The sequence below is a fragment of the Heptranchias perlo genome, chromosome 2 (genome assembly GCF_035084215.1).
Source record: "Heptranchias perlo isolate sHepPer1 chromosome 2, sHepPer1.hap1, whole genome shotgun sequence".
In the NCBI taxonomy this organism is placed as follows: domain Eukaryota; kingdom Metazoa; phylum Chordata; class Chondrichthyes; order Hexanchiformes; family Hexanchidae; genus Heptranchias; species Heptranchias perlo.
The window spans coordinates 32086616-32103809 of record NC_090326.1 but is presented as its reverse complement, the minus strand read 5'-3'; the positions used below and the strand labels follow the sequence as shown (position 1 = coordinate 32103809).

At 45.8% G+C, this 17194-nt stretch overlaps 1 protein-coding gene across 3 annotated transcripts in view; it reads left to right on the top strand.

Moving 5' to 3' along the window:
• The window catches only part of LOC137336684 (F-actin-uncapping protein LRRC16A-like), a 371070-nt gene that overhangs the window by 199250 nt on the left and 154626 nt on the right, over positions 1-17194 (top strand). For all 3 annotated transcript variants that reach the window (XM_068001680.1, XM_068001681.1, XM_068001678.1), the window contains exons 15-16: positions 1747-1823; positions 13924-14028. In XM_068001680.1, coding sequence (XP_067857781.1) covers positions 1747-1823; positions 13924-14028 — 182 coding nt within the window. The remainder of the gene's footprint in view (positions 1-1746; positions 1824-13923; positions 14029-17194) is intronic.

Sequence of the window (17194 nt, the reverse complement as noted above, 5' to 3'; positions counted from 1 at the left end):
ATTGGCGAGACCATGCAAACGCTGCGACAACGGATGAACGGACACCGCACAACAATCGCCAAACAGGAGGGTTCCCTCCCAGTCGGGGAACACTTCAGCAGTCATGGACATTCATCCACCGACCTTCGGGTAAGCGTACTCCAAGGCGGCCTTCGAGACACACGACAACGCAAAATCGTCGAGCAGAAATTGATAGCCAAGTTCCGCACCCATGAGGACGGCCTCAACCGGGATCTTGGGTTCATGTCACGCTACACGTTACCCCACCAGCGAACAAATGTTATCTGTTTTTAATATAATGGGTCATTTGCTGGCTTTCTCTGCCTTCCGGATGTTTCTGCCTCTCTCTGTTTTTTTTTCCTGTTTGTTTTTTTGTTGAATGTGTATTCGGGGGTTCTGCAGGTGACACCTCTCTGTCTGAACACGGTGATTGCCTTGGCAACGGGCAGTTGCAGGGGCATTCTGTAAACACCATGTATTGTTCTATATGTATAAATGCGTAGGCTTCGAGGAGCTCCTGAACATTTACCTGAGGAAGGAGGAAGCCTCCGAAAGCTTGTGAATTTAAAATAAAATTGCTGGACTATAACTTGGTGTTGTAAAATTGTTTACAATTGTCAACCCCAGTCCATCACCGGCATCTCCACATCACTTAAATAATAAAGTAGCGTGGTTTTGCTCTCTGTTGCCTCTGCTCTTTACAAAATGGGCGTAAGTTTAAGGTGCTGAAAATATATATGGCTGATAAGATTGACAGCCTGGTCAGGGTCTGTGTGATTGCAAGGAGGTCAATGGTAGAGTGACACCAGATGGAAGAGGATTCACTCTGTCTATCTTGTGTTCCTGTATGAGACCTGACCAAGACATTTGCGGTAAGGTTGGCTGCTTTGAAGACAGGTAAGTGATCTTTATTGAATTGCTGTGTGGAGAGGTCATGAAGATGTAAATGTTTCCCTTTCTCCCCTCCCTTCCCATTGGATTGATTAACTTCTGCTGTTTACAGCTGAATGCACAATACTGCATCTTGTACATCATATTTCCGTCTGTTCGTCTCCAGTAATAGCGATTAATGTTACTAGCATTTCAGCAAAGTGTAATGGTGAGAAGGTGAAATTTTCGTAACATTTGCCTGCTGAAAAACACTCCAGCAGGCCAATTATGGTTTGTGTTTCCAAATATTGGTGTAACCAGAGAGAACATTTTGTGCTGTATTAGATCAGGCTCATGTACTGGTGGTTACAGGTCCATCACTGATGATAGCGGTGGCACCAACTTGGAATCGTATATTAAGATTATTATAGGTTTTTTGATATGGCTGTTACGTTGACTTTAGTGCAATTTTTCTGGTAGTGTACTGGTTCCACTAGCTGAATAAGCCTATAGACAATACTGACATGGTCAAGAAATGGACATGGACACCGTTCACCTGAGGAAGGAGGAAGCCTCCGAAAGCTTGTGGGATTAAAAATAAAATTGTTGGACTATAACTTGGTGTTGTAAAATTGTTTACAATTGTCAACCCCAGTCCATCACCGGCATCTCCACATTATGGTCAAGAAAGAAAGAGCATGCATTTATATAGCACCTTTCATATCTTCAAGATGATCTAAAGTGTATCATCACCAATGCATTACTTTTGAACTGCAGTTACTTGTTATGTAGACTAATGTAGATTATATTGTTAAGTAGAAAGAGGATATATGGATTATTTAGTCTGTCATTAAGCTATCATTGTGTGTTTTCCAGGTGTGTACAGCACTTCTGCGGGGTTGTTGCCAACAGCTGGCATCTCTTCATCTGTCCAAGAGTATCCTCTCGCACAGGTAGTCATTCTGTTCTAAAAGTTATTTTTCTCCTTTGACAGGTGTTTAAAGCTCATTAGTGCCAACCTTAACTGTTCCTTTTTTTGGGAGGGGTCGCAAAAAACCTGCATCTGGAATTGGGATGTATGCAGTTTCAATCTAGTTAGCTAGAATTTGTTTTTCCTTTATCCTTTTTCTCAATTGAAGCATTTCAATGCAAGAAGCATAATCTGAGGACTTGGTGAGATGTGGCCTGGGGATAGATGGACAAGTGGGAAAAATTGAAGCCTGGAAGCTGAGTATTACGGCTGGACAGGAAAGGGTTGTTTGCTCAGTTGAAGCCCAGTAGTTTTTCTGATAACTGCATTTATATTTTTTTATGCTGTACTTTTGTAGCCACCTCTCAAGGAGTAGGCCTCAGGCAGCAAACAGAAACCCTAAAGTAAATTTACTGGATTTGTTAAGGCTGGCTGTCAGGAAGACCTGGTTTAAAAAAAAAACTGGGGTTTTTCCAGTGATTGACCTCAACAAATGTATTTGCAAGTTGCAGGAGGCTCGCGCATTGGGAGAGGGCAGCAGTAACTGCACAAAACCAATATAAAAGGAGCTAATAGCTGCCCACGTGAAAATGGATCCTAAAGATGTCCTTTGATTCCTGTTTATTCAGTGATTTTAGCTGCAATAGCAGTAGTTAGATAAGAGCAAAATATGCTAGTAGAAGTGTTTCAATTCATTAGTTCTGTTTGTACTTCAGGAAAAAGATATGTCGGCGAAAGGCCTTTGTGTATTGGAGTGAATTTTATTCATTTAGTTATGAATGCAAATACTGTGCCAGGAGGTTTGTGGAAGTAGTGCTGATTAGGTTTGAATTAATCATTATCAAAGTCATCTTGTATAGCACACTTGTTGTGCAGCTCTCCAAGGAAGTCAATTTTAGTCATAAAAACCTTTTATAATCCAACTAAACCTTAATCCTCCCCTGACGAAGACTTTAGAACAATTCCCCAACTGACCACGGTGATCTGTAGTATTTGATTTGTCAGCAAGCTAACCCTGTTCATATGGGGCTGCATTGTTTGTTTTGAGATTTAAGTGAACTGACTCTAAAAACCTAGGTGTGATAGAATTGACGAATAATGAGATTCAGACGCAGATAAAAATTCAAGCCCATAAGTATGGGGGCTGTTGGTCAGGTATTGTGCGCATCTACCTTTTAGATTAAAAGCCTACAGGTAAAATAGAACCTAGATCTGAGCAGTGTCCACTGTACTCTTATAACCTTGTTAACCACTTAACGGTCACCTGAGCTCTTTGCCCAATCTAAAGCCTGTTAAAGCCATTTGCTGGCTCTCTCTGCCTTCCGGATGTTTCTGCCTCTCTCTGTGTTTTTTTTTCTCTGTTTTTTTTCCCTGTTTGTTTTTTTGTTGAATGTGTATTCGGGGGTTCTGCAGATGACACCTCTCTGTCTGAACACGGTGATTGCCTTGGCAACGGGCAGTTGCAGGGGCAGTCTGTAAACACCATGTATTATTCAATATGTATAAATGCGTAGGCTTCAAGGAGATCTTGAAACATTTACCTGAGGAAGGAGAAAATCTCCGAAAGCTTGTGAATTTAAAATAAAATTGCTGGACTATAACTTGGTGTTGTAAAATTGTTTACAACTGTTAAAGAAAGACTCAGCTCCCATTGTAATGTGTCCTTGAGTTTACATTAATTCCTAGATTACCGTTCCATTGTAATTTTTTATTTTGCGTTTTGGAAAAAGGATAAGCACACTGCAAAATACTTCAACTTTGGATTTGGTTCCATTGAATTGAAGTAATCTAACCTTTATGGGCTTCTTTTTACGAAGCCCATTTGTAGGTCTTTTTTCAAAACCAGTGGCATTTTTATTCTTGTTTCCATGTCATGACTGTGAGAAGCATCTTGTGCTATCTGATCCAAAGTCACTGGAAGAGAAAGGGCTGCTGTGGAGTTCAGTGCCTCTGCCAGAAGCAGCATTCAGCAGAAAATCAGATGGAATATGAAATGTAGGATATGGCAACCTAGTCTTATCAAGAATCAGGGACATTACCTGTGAGAAATAGCAGCTGACATTAAAAAAAATGAGAACGTCACGTTCCTTAAAGAAACAGAAATTTTCACACGTTATAGTTTTCTTTTAAATTCATTCATGGGATGTGGGTGTCACTGGCAAGCCCAGCATTTATTGCCCATCCCTAATTGCCCTTGAGAAGGTGGTGGTGAGCCGCCTTGAACCGCTGCAGTCCGTGTGGTGACGGTTCTCCCACTGTGCTGTTAGGAAGGGAGTTCCAGGATTTTGACCCAGCGACAATGAAGGAACAGCGATATATTTCCAAGTCAGGATGGTGTGTGACTTGGAGGGGAACGTGCAGGTGGTGTTGTTCCCATGCGCTTGCTGCCCTTGTCCTCCTAGGTGGTTGAGGTCGCGGGTTTAGGAGGTGCTGTCAAAGAAGCCTTGGCAAGTTGCTGCAGTGCATTTTGTATATGGTACACACTGCAGCCCCGGTGCGCCGGTGGTGGGGGGAGATAGAGATAATACTGGAATTCAGAAAGTGGTCTATAAATTGGGCAGTGTAGTGCCCGTTTTGTAGGTGTTACGTGGCCTCTTAAGGACCCAAAATGGCATCCGGAATGTGCGCACATGCATCTAACATGGCGTGCACCGGAGCCATCTTGGTTAAGTCGTTTGCACACGTGCAGGTAACGAATGCCAGCAGCATGTAAAGTAAGGAGAATATGCATTAGATCAGCGTGCAATGCTGATTTAAAGGGACAGATCCGATTTTGCAACTCAGTGCTCCAGCCAATGCATTATCTTAACCTCACATAGCTGAACAGGTCTTAAATGGCATGGAGGACTCCCCACCAGCGCTATTTAAAGGGATCGTGCAGGATTTACAGGTTAGTTGCTGGATTATTGCTTCTGGCCGCTGATCCATTTGTACCTGTTTTTGGAGGCCTCCTATACTTGAATATTAGGACTAGGGGACATAGCCTAAAAATTAGAGCCAGGAGTGAAATTAGGAAATGCTTCTACACACAAAGGATAGTAGAAGTTTAGAACACTCTTCTGCAAAGGGCAGTTGATGTTAGCTCAATTGTTAATTTTAAATCTGAGATTTTTATTAACCAAAGGCTACGGTGGATATATGGAGTTAGGTCACAGGTCAACCATGATCTCGTTGGATGGCGGAACAGGCTCCAGGGGTTAAATGGCCTACTGGTGGGACAGGAATGCTGTCATTCTGAGAGAGGACGGCAGGTTCTTTTTTTTTAATTCATTCATGGGATGTGGGCATTGCTGGCAATAAATGCAAAGCCAGCATTTATTGCCCATCCCTAATTGCCCTTGAGAAGGTGGTGGTGAGCTGCCTTCTTCAACTGCTGCAGTCCGTGTGGTGAAGGTTCTCCCACAGTGCTGTTAGGTAGAGAGTTCCAGGATTTTGACCCAGCAGCAATGAATGAACGGTGATATATTCCCAAGTCAGGATAGTGTGTGACTTGGAGGGGAACGTGCAGGTGGTGTTGTTCGCATGCACCTGCTGCCCTTGTCCTTCTAGGTGGTAGAGGTCGCGGGTTTGGGAGGTACTGTCGAAGAAGCCTTGGCGAGTTGCTGCGTGCATCTTGTGGATGGTACACACTGTGGCCACTGTGCACCGGTGGTGGAGGGAATGAATGTATAAGATGGTGGATGGCGTACCAATCAATCAGGCTGCTTTGTCCTGGATGGTGTCGAGCTTCATGAGTGTTGTTGGAGCTGCACTCATCCAAGCAAGTGGAGAGTATTCCATCACACTCCTGTCTTGTGCCTTCTAGAAGGTGGAAAGGCTTTGGGGAGTCAGGAGGTGAGTCACTTGCCGCAGAATGCCCAGCATCTGACCTGCTCTCGAAGCCACAGCATTTATGTGGCTGGTCAGTGGTGACCCCAGGATGTTGATGGGGGATTTGGCGATGGTAATGCCGTTGAATGTCAAGGGGAGGTGTTTAGATGCTCTCTTGTTGGAGATGGTCATTGCCTGGCACTTGTCTGGTGCGAATGTTACTTGCCACTTATCAGCCCAAGCCTGGATGTTGTCCAGGTCTTGCTGCATGCGGGCATGGACTCCTTCGTTATGTGAGGGGTTGCAAATGGAACTGAACACTGTGCAATCATCAGCGAACATCCCCACTTCTGATGTTATGATGGAGGGAAGGTCATTGATGAAGCAGCTGAAGATGGTTGGGCCTAGGACACTGCCCTGAGGAACTCCTGCAGCAATGTCCTAGGGCTGAGATGATTGGCCTCCAACAACCACTATCATCTTCCTTTGTGCTAGATATGATTCCAACCACTGGAGAGTTTTCCCCCTGATTCCCATTGGCTTCGATTTCTCTAAGGCTCCTTGATGTCAAGGGCAGTCACTCTCACCTCACCTCTGGAATTCAGCTCTTTTGTCTATGTTTGGACCATGGCTGTAATGAGGTCTGGAGCTATTTGTCCTGCTTTTTGTGGACAGGACGTACCTGGGAAATTTTCCACTTTGTTGGGTAGATGCCAGTGTTTTAGCTGTACTGGAACAGCTTGGTTAGTTCTGAAGCACAAGTCTTCAGCACTACAGCCAGGATGTTGTCGGGGCCCATAGCCATTGCTGTATCCAGTGCACTCAGCCATTTCTTGATATCACGTGAAGTGAATCGAATTAGTTGAAAACTGGCTTCTGTGATCGTGGTGATCTCGGGAAGATGTCAAGATGGATCATCCACTCGGCACTTCTGGCAGAAGATGGTTGCAAAATCTTCAGCCTTGTCTTTTGCACTCAAGTGCTGGGCTCTGCCATCGTTGAGGATGGGGATGTTTACAGAGCCTCCTCCTCCCGTTAGTTGTTTAATTGTCCACCACCATTCATGACTGGATGCGGCAGGACTGCAGAGCTTTGACCTGGTCCGTTGGTTGTGGAATCGCTTAGCTCTGTCTATAGCATGTTGCTTCTGCTGTTTAGCATGCATGTAGTCTTGTGTTGTAGCTTCACCAGGTTGGCATTTCATTTTTAGGTACGCCTGGTGCTGCTCCTGGCATGCTCTTCTACATTCCTCATTGCACCAGGGTTAATCCCATGGCCTGTTGGTAATGGTAGAGTGAGGGATAAGCCGGGCCATGAGGTTACAGATTGTGGTGGAATACAATTCTGCTGCTGCTGATGGCTCACAGCGCCTCACGAATGCCCAGTTTTGAGCTGCTACATCTGTTCTGAATCTATCCCATTTAGCACGGTGATAGTGCCACACAACAATTTGAATGGTGTCCTCATTGTGAAGATGGGTCTTCGACTCCACAAGGACTGTGTGGTGGTAACTCCTACCAATACTGTCATGGTCAGATGCATCTGGACAGGTAGATCATTGAAGTCCCCACCCAGAGTAGATTCTGTCCCCCTTGCTACCTCAGTGCTTCCTCCAAGTGGTGCTCAACGTGGAGGAAGTACTGATTCATCAGCTGAGGGAGGGCAGTAATCAGCAGGAGGCTTCCTTGCCCATGTTTGACCTGATGCCATGAGATTTCATGGGGTCCGGAGTCAATGTTGGAGACTCCCAGGGCCATTCCCTCCTGGCTGTATATCACTGTACCGCCACATCTGGTGGACCTGTCCTGCCAGTGGGACAGGACATACCCAACGGATGGTGATGGAAGAGTCTGGGACATTTGCTGAAAGGGATGATTCTGTGAGTATATCCAAGTCAGGCTGTTGCTTGACTAGTCTGTGGGACAGCTCTCCCAATTTTGACACAAGTCCCCAGATGTTAGTGAGGACTTTGCAGGGTCGACTGGACTTGGTTTGCCTTTGCCTTTGTCATGTCTGGTTTTATTCTTCTTATAACTTTTTGTGGTGGGATTGTATAACTGAGTGGCTTGCTAGGCAGTTAAGAATCAACCACATTGCTGTGGGTCTGGAGTCACGTATAGGCCAGAGCAGCTAAGGATGGCAGGTTTCCTTCCTAAAGGGCATTAGTGAACCAGATGGGTTTTTACAACAATCTGGTAGTTTCATGGTCACCATTACTGATACTGCCACAGCGGGATTTGAACTCATGACTCTGGATTATCAGTCCAGGTCTCTGGATTACTAGTCCAGTAACATAACCACTATGCTACCGTACCTGTTCATGTTCCGTGGAGCCACTGCCACTTGCTGCCTCCTGTTATGCACCAGTTTCTCCTGCAAGAAAGCAGAAGTGTGTCAGTGAGTGTCCTGCAGGATGTTTGGTTGATGTGCCTGTCATGGTTGAACAGCTGCCAGTGTGTGTGACCTGTAAGTTGTGGGTGTGTGGCTTGCAACAGTGGTAATGTGTGAGGGTGAGAGGAAGCATCTGATTGGAAGAGTTTGTTGGTATGTGGATGATGTGGGATGTAGTCCGTGGAGCAGTGGATGAGGCTCATGGTGCAGTTGATAGGAGACACCACTTGACAGTTGACATTCACCTTGACCACTCGTGTCAAAACATTGAGCTTCTTCCTGCCCTGCATCCATGTTCGTGGTGCTATGCGCCTGCAATTGACTTCGTAGAATCATAGAAATGTACGGTACAGAAGGAGGCCGTTCGGCCCATTATGTCTGTGCCGGCCGTAGAAGAGCTATCCAGCCTAATCCCACTTTCCAGCTCTTGGTCTGTGGCTTTGTAGGTTACGGCACTTTAAGTGCATGTGCAAGTACTTTTAAATGCGATGAGGGTTTCTGCCTCTATCACCCTTTCAGGCAGTGAGTTCCAGACCCCTGCCACCCTCTGGGTGAAAAAAATTCTTCTCAACTCCCCTCAAATCCTTTTACCAATTACTTTAAACCTAAATCTATGCCCCCTGGTTATTGACCTCTCTGCTCAGGGAAATAGGACCTTCCTATCCAATCTACCTAGGCCCCTCTTAATTTTATACACCTCAATTAAATCTCCTCTTAGCCTCCTCTGTTCCAAAGAAAACAACCCCAGCCTATCCAATCTTTCCTCATAGCTAAAATTCTCTAGCCCTTGCAACATCCTCGTAAATCTCCTCTGTACCCTCTCCAATGCAATCACATCTTTCTTGTAATGTGGTGACCAGAACTGTACACAGCACTCTAGCTGTGGCATAACTGGTGTTTTATACAGTTCGAGCATAACCTCCTTGCTCTAATATTCTATGCGTTAGCTAATAAAGGAAAATATCCCGTATGCCTTCTTAACCACCTTATCTACCTGTCCTGCTACCTTCAGGGAACTGTGGACATGTACTCCAAGGTCCTTCTGTTCCTCTACACTTCTCAGTATCCTCCCATTTATTGTGATTTCCCTTGCTTGTTTGCCCTCCCAAAATGCATTACCTCACACTTCTCCGGATTGAATTCCATTTGCAACTTTTCTGCTCGCCTGACCAGTCCATTGATACCTTCCTGCACAAAAAGTAATGGACCTAGTACAGAGCTCTGCGGAACCCCACTGGAAACAGCCTTCCAGTCGCAAGAACACCCGTCGAACATTACCCTTTGCTTCCTGCCAGTTCGTTCCCTCCTGCCTCCCGCTGCCTCTTGAGTATATGTCTGGAGGGCTTCTTGCCCCCCTGCGGATATAGGATGCCCCTCCTTCTGTCCACCTCTTGCACCAAGGCTTCGAGTGCATCATCAGAGAACCTTGGTGCACGTTCTCCTGCAGGCCTTGTACAAACTCAGATCAGTAGATTGGAGGATGTGGGATTTGGTAGTGTGCGACCTTTATTCAATGTTTTAACGTAACTCAACAGATTGTAAACATAGGGATGGGACCCGCTTCTCTGTTTTTGTTGCAATGTCTGATCTCTGTTCAGACTCCGTGCGGACCCGTATCTTGTATCTTTCAAATAAGAGGTACAGGCTGCCTTTACGTGGGGCTAGCCACTCAAGTGATATCGGGGGCCCCCCTGCTGGTGAGCAGGCCTGGTTGCTCGCAGATATCAGGTAAATGACCAGGCAGCACGAATCTCACGTGCTGCCTGCATCTCAACAATCGGGCACGGGTTAATCGCACACCGCGACCCCCCCGCCCGGATTCGGGGGTTATTGAATTTAACCCCCAGTGCACTTAAAGTTATACTTTGAATTACTGAGGTGAGCACAAGTTTTATTACCTCTTTCAAAGATTCAGTAATATCGCTACTGCACTATGACAAGCCAGTGCATTAAGTTTGCCAGGTTTTTGCTACTTTTCTGGTATATTTTTTGTTCTGTAGTTTCATTTAGAATGCTTTAATCAAATGGTATGCAGGTTGTATTGGCAGTTCCCCAATCCAAATTTAGCAAATGGTATTCACGTTTACATGACAGTTGTAATTTTTTGTCCATAAATTTTGGGTACTGAAATTGTAGTGACCAACTATGGTTATCATGTCACAAATTTGTACTTGTTTTTTGTAAATTTGTGCATTAAAACAGCACATTGCAACGTCTTTTAAAAATGTTGAAGTTGCATAAAATGGGTACTTCCTGGAATTTAAGATTTGCTGCCATGTGGTGGAAACCTCAGCAGTCTGATAATTCTGGTATTTGAAAAACCAGTAGTAACTGTGGTCAGCACACCACTGCTCCTCACCTGAAAGTTTCTATGCGGACTGAGGAGCCTGGATTAAGGCAGGAAAAGCCGTGTGTAACTTCCATTCCCAGTTTTTGCAGCCCAACATTATCGACGTAGCTCCATCTCTCAGGGTCAGCTCAAAGTGCTCGTTAACTCCCAGTCCTGCTGTTGAAAGTGCTGCCTGACACCCATGATAGTCCAGAGGTGGCATTGAGCCGTTGCTGTACTCCCTCTGCAATTTTCTCTGATAATTATGGTCTGGGAGAGTGGAAGTAGAATAGACAGTGCAGCTGATTCGAGCAAACAGGGGAGGTGAGAGCTATTTCTTACAGAGTGAGGGACCACGGAGCAGTTCCAGAGAGCAGGATAAAGTTAGAAGTCAGAGGAAAGAAGCAAATAACAAAAATCAGTGCACAAATGAAGGAATAACAAAGACAATAGGAATCGAGAGACTGGTGATCAGAGCATGAGTGTGAAGGGAAATTCAGATTAAATTAGTCAAATCACCCAGAAAGGTGAAGCAATGGAGGAGGTGGGAACCAGATGTGACTTTTTTTGTCTAATTTTGGTTTAATGGCTGTCTCTTTCAATTCAGTGATAATATATAAGGAGCTTAACAGCCAACTCAGCCACAATCGTGTACAAAGACTATCCTAATAAGGTGTTAGTTTTTTTTTGGCTACTGGCTCGAGAGAGGACTAATCCAAACCTAAATAACGATTTGTGATTTGGGTCAATTTATATATGACTGATGGATCCTCTTTAAATTTGAGTCATTAGACATTTAAAATTCATGAAGTCCAGGGAACACTTTTCTGAAAGATAAAAAGAGCTGTTCTATTCAAATTAAGGAGTCTGTTTGAAAATCTCAGATAAGGGACCAACCAATGAAATAGTTGAAAGGGAGAGAAATGAGTTTGAATTTGTAAAAAAACAGTTTTGATTAATTAGGTTCCCACAGTGGTAATAGATTCTAGAAAAAGATCTTTTATTATTCTGTACGCTCAAATGGAAGGATTTCTACTATAAATATATAAGGCTATTACTAATGTGCTTATCCATCTTTTTGTGAAATGAAATAAAAACAGAAAATATAGGAAATACTCAGCAAGTCAGGCAGCATCTGTGGTGAAAGAAACAGTGTTAACCTTTCAGATCGAAGACCTTTCATCAGAACTCTTGCATCATCTTTCTCCACAGATGCTGCCTGACTTGCTAAGTGTTTCCAGCATTTTGTTTTTATTTCAGATTTCCAGCATCTGCAGTATTTTGCTTTTGATTTTGTAAGATGAATTTGCTTCATATTTTAAATTTAAGACAAGGTCTGACATGATGGTTTACTGCTTCCAAAGATTGGATTGAATGTGTATGATGACATAGGTTAAGTCCAATAGCTAAAATCAATTACCAGACGGTGTTTCACGTTTGTTTCCTGGGCATGTTAACCAAAAGCTTACCTAGATTTCAGGACGAGGACAAATGTTCTCGCAGGTATGGAGAGTTGGGACTCGACCAAGAGAGTGATCTAAAAATACATGCGAAAATAATCTGGGGTAAGGAGATTTAGAAAGACTCAAAAACATTACTCCGGGAAATAGAAATATAAAAATAGAAGAGTGAATCAATACGAAATTTTCAGAATTAATAGAACCATAGAATTATAGAAGTTTACAGCGCAGATGGAGGCCATTCGGCCCATCGTGTCTGTGTCGGCCAAAAAAGAACTAGATAATAGACTAAAATACGAGAAACATCCAGAAGAAACTAGTTTCCCTTGATCCTTGAGTATTGTTTCCTGTCAAAACACCTTTATATTGTTGGCATGCTGGACAAGTGGTGCTTAAGCAGCCATCTGCGACTGCCAAATGTAGTTTATCAATACTTTAGATGAGACGTTAAATCGAGGCCCCGTCTGCTCTCTTGTGGATTAGAAAGATCATGTGGCACTATTCAAGGAAGAGCAGGGGAGTTCTGTCTGGTGTCATGGCCAACATTCATCGGTCAAACACCACCAGCAAGCAGATTTTTTTTTATTCATTCATGGGATGTGGGCATCACTGGCAAGACCAGCATTTATTGCCCATCCCTAATTGCCCTTGAGAAGATGGTGGTGAGCCGCCTTCTTGAACCGCTGCAGTCCGTGTAGTGAAGGTTCTGCCACAGTGCTGTTAGGTTAGGAGTTCCAAGATTTTGACCCAGTGACGGTGACAGATGTCCGGTCATTTATCTCATTGCTGTTTGTGGACCTTGCTGTGCACCAATTGGCTGTGACAGTTCCCTACATAACCACAGTGACTGCACTTCAAAAGTATGCCGTTGTTAAGCACTTTGGGACGTCCTGAGATTGTGATAGACGCTATATAAATGCATGTTCTTTCTTTTCACTATACTGTACTCTGATGTTTGAGATGATGGTCTTGATGTTAACTCACCCCAGCCCATGAATAGCAGGTCGGGGGTGAGGGTTAAAGACTTAAATACGGGCAACGTGTCCCCAACAGCCGTGCACGCGCCCGCTGCCTTTTGTGCAGCGGCAGATATCGGGGCATCCAAATGTCCTGCCGTGGAGTGGCGGAACCCTTTATTATAAACATATTTAAATCAGGCCCCCACAGTGCAGTTGGGAGCCGGATTTAAACTCACTGCTGCTGGGGTCGAAAAACTCGGCAGCGGAAGGGAGGTGGGAGCTTCCAGTTTCACAAGTAAGTGCCTTTCTCATCACTGCTTTTGGGCCGCAAGGGGACCTAGCGCTCCCCCCCCCCGGCCCCCCCAAGGAAGCCTTCACTCTCCCCTCTGCCGATCGCGGCCTCTCTTTTTCCCCCCACCGCCCCCCCCCCCCAATTGCCGTCCCATCTCCCATTCCTGCCAATCGTGGCCTCTCTCTTCCCCTTCCCCCCCCCCCCTCCCCCCGATTGCCGGGGACTTTTCCCGGTTGCAACCTCCTGCTGCTGGTGTTCCCTTCCGGCCGCCGGCCTGACTCTCAGTTTGGCCATCTGCTGGACGGAAAACAGAACAAAAGAATGTTACATTTGGCAGGACCTCCGCGTCCCTGGCCTTGCCGGGTTCTTCGGCCGTTCTCGGCCTCCCCCCACACCCTCCCTGCCTTCTCGTAGGTATCGGGGCCGATGAGTTTTCCTTCTTTATAGCCGTGGGAGCACTGTGTGCCTGTAACCAATGGCATGCTATCCAAGTAAATATGCCAGAAGGAAAATTGTACCTGTAGGAATCATCTCAAAATATGAATTAAAAAGAAAGAATTGACTGAACCCTGTGCCTTGTCCGTTCAGAAGGCTGGAAAAAGGCATTGAGGCCTCTTGCATCTCAGCCTCATTGCAAGACTGCCCTTCATCACCGGTGCCAAGCATGTCCAGCATCAGGGTTTGAATGGTGCACAAGTCAAGATTTCGATCGGTCCAGATATCATTGTGGAGCTCGTTCAAGACTCCCAGGAGCAGAATTTTTGTGTATTGTGTCTATGAATAAGTAATTCTCTTGTATGACTGATCTAACATGAATTCTTCTACTTCCTTCAATGTCGCAGGAAGGGGAAGGAAGTCCCTCCATCCTTCAAAATGTATTTCAGTAGCTCACTGGCTTTGAGACACATCAACCTGTCAGGCACCAAACTCGCTCCGGATGCAGTCAAGTCAGTATTTGTTTCTTCCCTTTGATAGGCATTTCTTTTATCAATATAGTCTCTTTGGCTTCTATGTATTAACAAGTTAGTTTTATTAAGATTCATTCTCCTTCTCCTTCTCCTTCTCCTCCTATCTCATCTTCCTCCTTCCTCTCCTACCCTCGAGTCAGGCATCATTCTCTGGTCAAGAGGGCAGGTAGTTGATCTGTTCCAGAGTTTCTCTGCAGTTCCGTAACTAGCTCCTCAAAAGTGTGTCACATTCAGTGTCACTGAACTACTCATTTATTTTAGAATTTCTTCTCTTGGTATAGGGGAAAATCTGGCCTGTGCTCATTTCTCTCTTTTTTTCAACAACTTTGTTGAGATCAGTCGATTCTGTGTGCTGAATCTTGAATTTGAACTCATATCTTGCCATTTCATGGTGCAGTGCTTTGGTGTGCCAACCTGTCGTGCTGCCAGTTGGTCAGAACTTTTAATATCTTTTTTAGATTTTAGTTTTTTATATATATGTATTTTTGCTTGTCAAGGTAAGGGAGGTTAATGGTGGGGAATGGAACTCTTCTCATTTAATACACCCAGCATCAGCATCAAGAACTACCAAGTGAGGCGTAGAACAGCTAGATGCAGTTTAAAGCTCCCTCTACTCTGTCCCAGCGACGTTCTCTCAACCTCAAGAGCAACCCATTCCCATCAGTGTGACAGTTTTACTATTTCCTACTTGAGCCTTCTTGATTGCCAATTAGTGCTGAATTAGGCCAGTTTTGTAGGCCTATTCCCACTAGGACCTGGTTTAACAATGTCCATCCTCATTTTACGTAGGATCATTAACACCCAATAGAGAGGGGAGACTTTCATCCCGTCAGTCAGGGCTGGATTTGAACCCTGGCCTGTGTTTAACCCACTGCAGCACCCAATGTTCCCGAAGGTTTATTTTCTGTATTATGCAAAGAACCTTTTGCTAACTTTGAACCGTTTAATACCATGCATTGAAATGGGGGAAGTTATGTTTGCTGCTTAAGTGCTAGCAAGAAGCAGAAAGTAGTGAAAATGTTAAAAGACTAGGGGCACGATTTTAATAAGACAGCGGGATGGCAGCAGGTCGGGTGGCGGTGGGGATCAACGGGCGTGCAGCAAACCCAAAAAATAAATCCTTACCGTTCCCCACACGATCGCGACTTAACTGATGGCCCTTAACGTGGCTTCCAGGTTTGGCGTCCAAAAGCTGCGCAGTGCATGGACTGCGCACCCGCATGACCTGCTGTCAGCTGGAGTGTCTGTATTTAAAGGGCCATTGCATCAATGGCTTTTGCTGGACAAAGGAGCAAGCAGGCATAACGGAGCAGCAGAGGGGCAAGCCAGCTCTACGATTTAGTGATGCCTCACTTTTGAGGTGCTGCTGGCCAGGGTGAGGAGGACGGGGGAAATATACTACCCAACGGACAGGAGGAAGCGCCCTGCCTCTGCCACCAAGAAGGCCTGGCTCAAGGTGGCAGAGGAGGTCACCAGCAGGAGCAACATCTCCCGCACTTGGGTGCAGTGCAGGAAGCACCTCAGTGACCTAACTCGGTCAGCAAAAGTGAGTACACTTACTGATTCTCCTGCATTCCGTGGTGCACATCACACCACCACCGCACCCCCCCCCCGCAACTCATTCTGCACTGCCAAGACTACTCCATCACATCACTCCTCACACCCACTTAACGCTCATCCTCAACTTACCTTCACTTCCTGAACATTTCCTCACCCCCCTACTTGTGAACCCACCATTACCACACACCCCAATCCTGATCCAATGTGATATCTCTGTCCGTTATATACATCACTTTCATGGTCAGCCTCACCCAAAGCAATGTATTTACTGACTAACCACTTCACCCTCACTCACACATCTGTACTTTCTCCCCTTGTAAGAGAAGAGGGTGCAAAATTCACAGGAGAGGGCGAGAACTGGAGTGGGGCCGCAACAAATAGTGGTCCTCAGAGAGGCGGAGGAGGAGGCCCTGCAGATCAGCCGGACACTGGAATGGCTGGCTGTTGGGGATGCCGAGACTGGCACCCCACAAACGTCTGGTGACACAACTTTAACATCAATTCATGTTGTGTGTGATGAATGTTATTAACGATTGGCATGTTGAACACCTCAATATGCTCATCGCAACATGATACATCTGTGATGATTCTTAATATTGTCTGCTGTTCTCTTCCGGGCCCTTCAGTGACTCCTCAGTGGAGCTCCTGGCCTCTGAGGGCACACCGTCACATCTTAGTGAACCATCCGTCAGCGCAGGTACTCACACCTCGGTGGGTCCTAGTAGTCGGTTAGTTGGGTAGGCACCTGGTAAGTCACCACACAAAGCAAGCACGAGCAGACACCGGTGGCAGGGGCAGCTGTGGAGAGTCTGCATCGGTGGGCGCACTCCTCTCCGGGCTCTGCTCAGCTGGACGCAAGTGCTGAACCCCGGGGGCCATCCTTTAAAAGGAGAATGATCGAGGTGCAGCAGCACATTTGCGAGGTACTGGAACAGGTGCCACGCACACTCTCCACAATAGCCCAGAGGATGGAGGAGACCAACTATTGCATTAGTGGACTGGTGGCACAGGTAAGTGTGAGAGTGTCTGCAATGGAGAGAATGGCAGCCTCCATTGAGCTTCAAGCACGGCTCACAAATGAGTCATTCAGGCCCTGACCACGGCCGTGTGGACTCGGGGTGAACAACATTCTGCCGCATTAAACAGGCAGTCAGAAACTTTACAACTGGGCTTCCAAGGCATCACACATGTCCTCCAAGCTGTTGTCCAGCAGAGTGGTAGGAGTGATGTGGCCCTGGCCCAGGAGAGGGATGATGGCGAAAGGGGACATAGAAGTGGGGACGCAGCTCTCAGCGATCTCACATCTCACCAGTTGCCACCCCCTCCCAACCAGTACCTGCAATGCTGCCTCCTCTCCAGGTGGCCGAGTCTGCCCCTGCACACGTGCTGGTGGAACAGTGTTTGGCGGGACCTTCACAGGCTCCAAAATGCAGAAGGCGTAGGCCCAAAGCATCTGAACAGTCAGGACATGAACAAGAGCAACCTGCTACTACCTCTGCTACAGCCACGGAGATGCAGCGTGTAGAAGTACTAGGAAGAGAAGGGCTAAGATTTGGTGATCACAAGGGTGTCTGACAGACTGTTA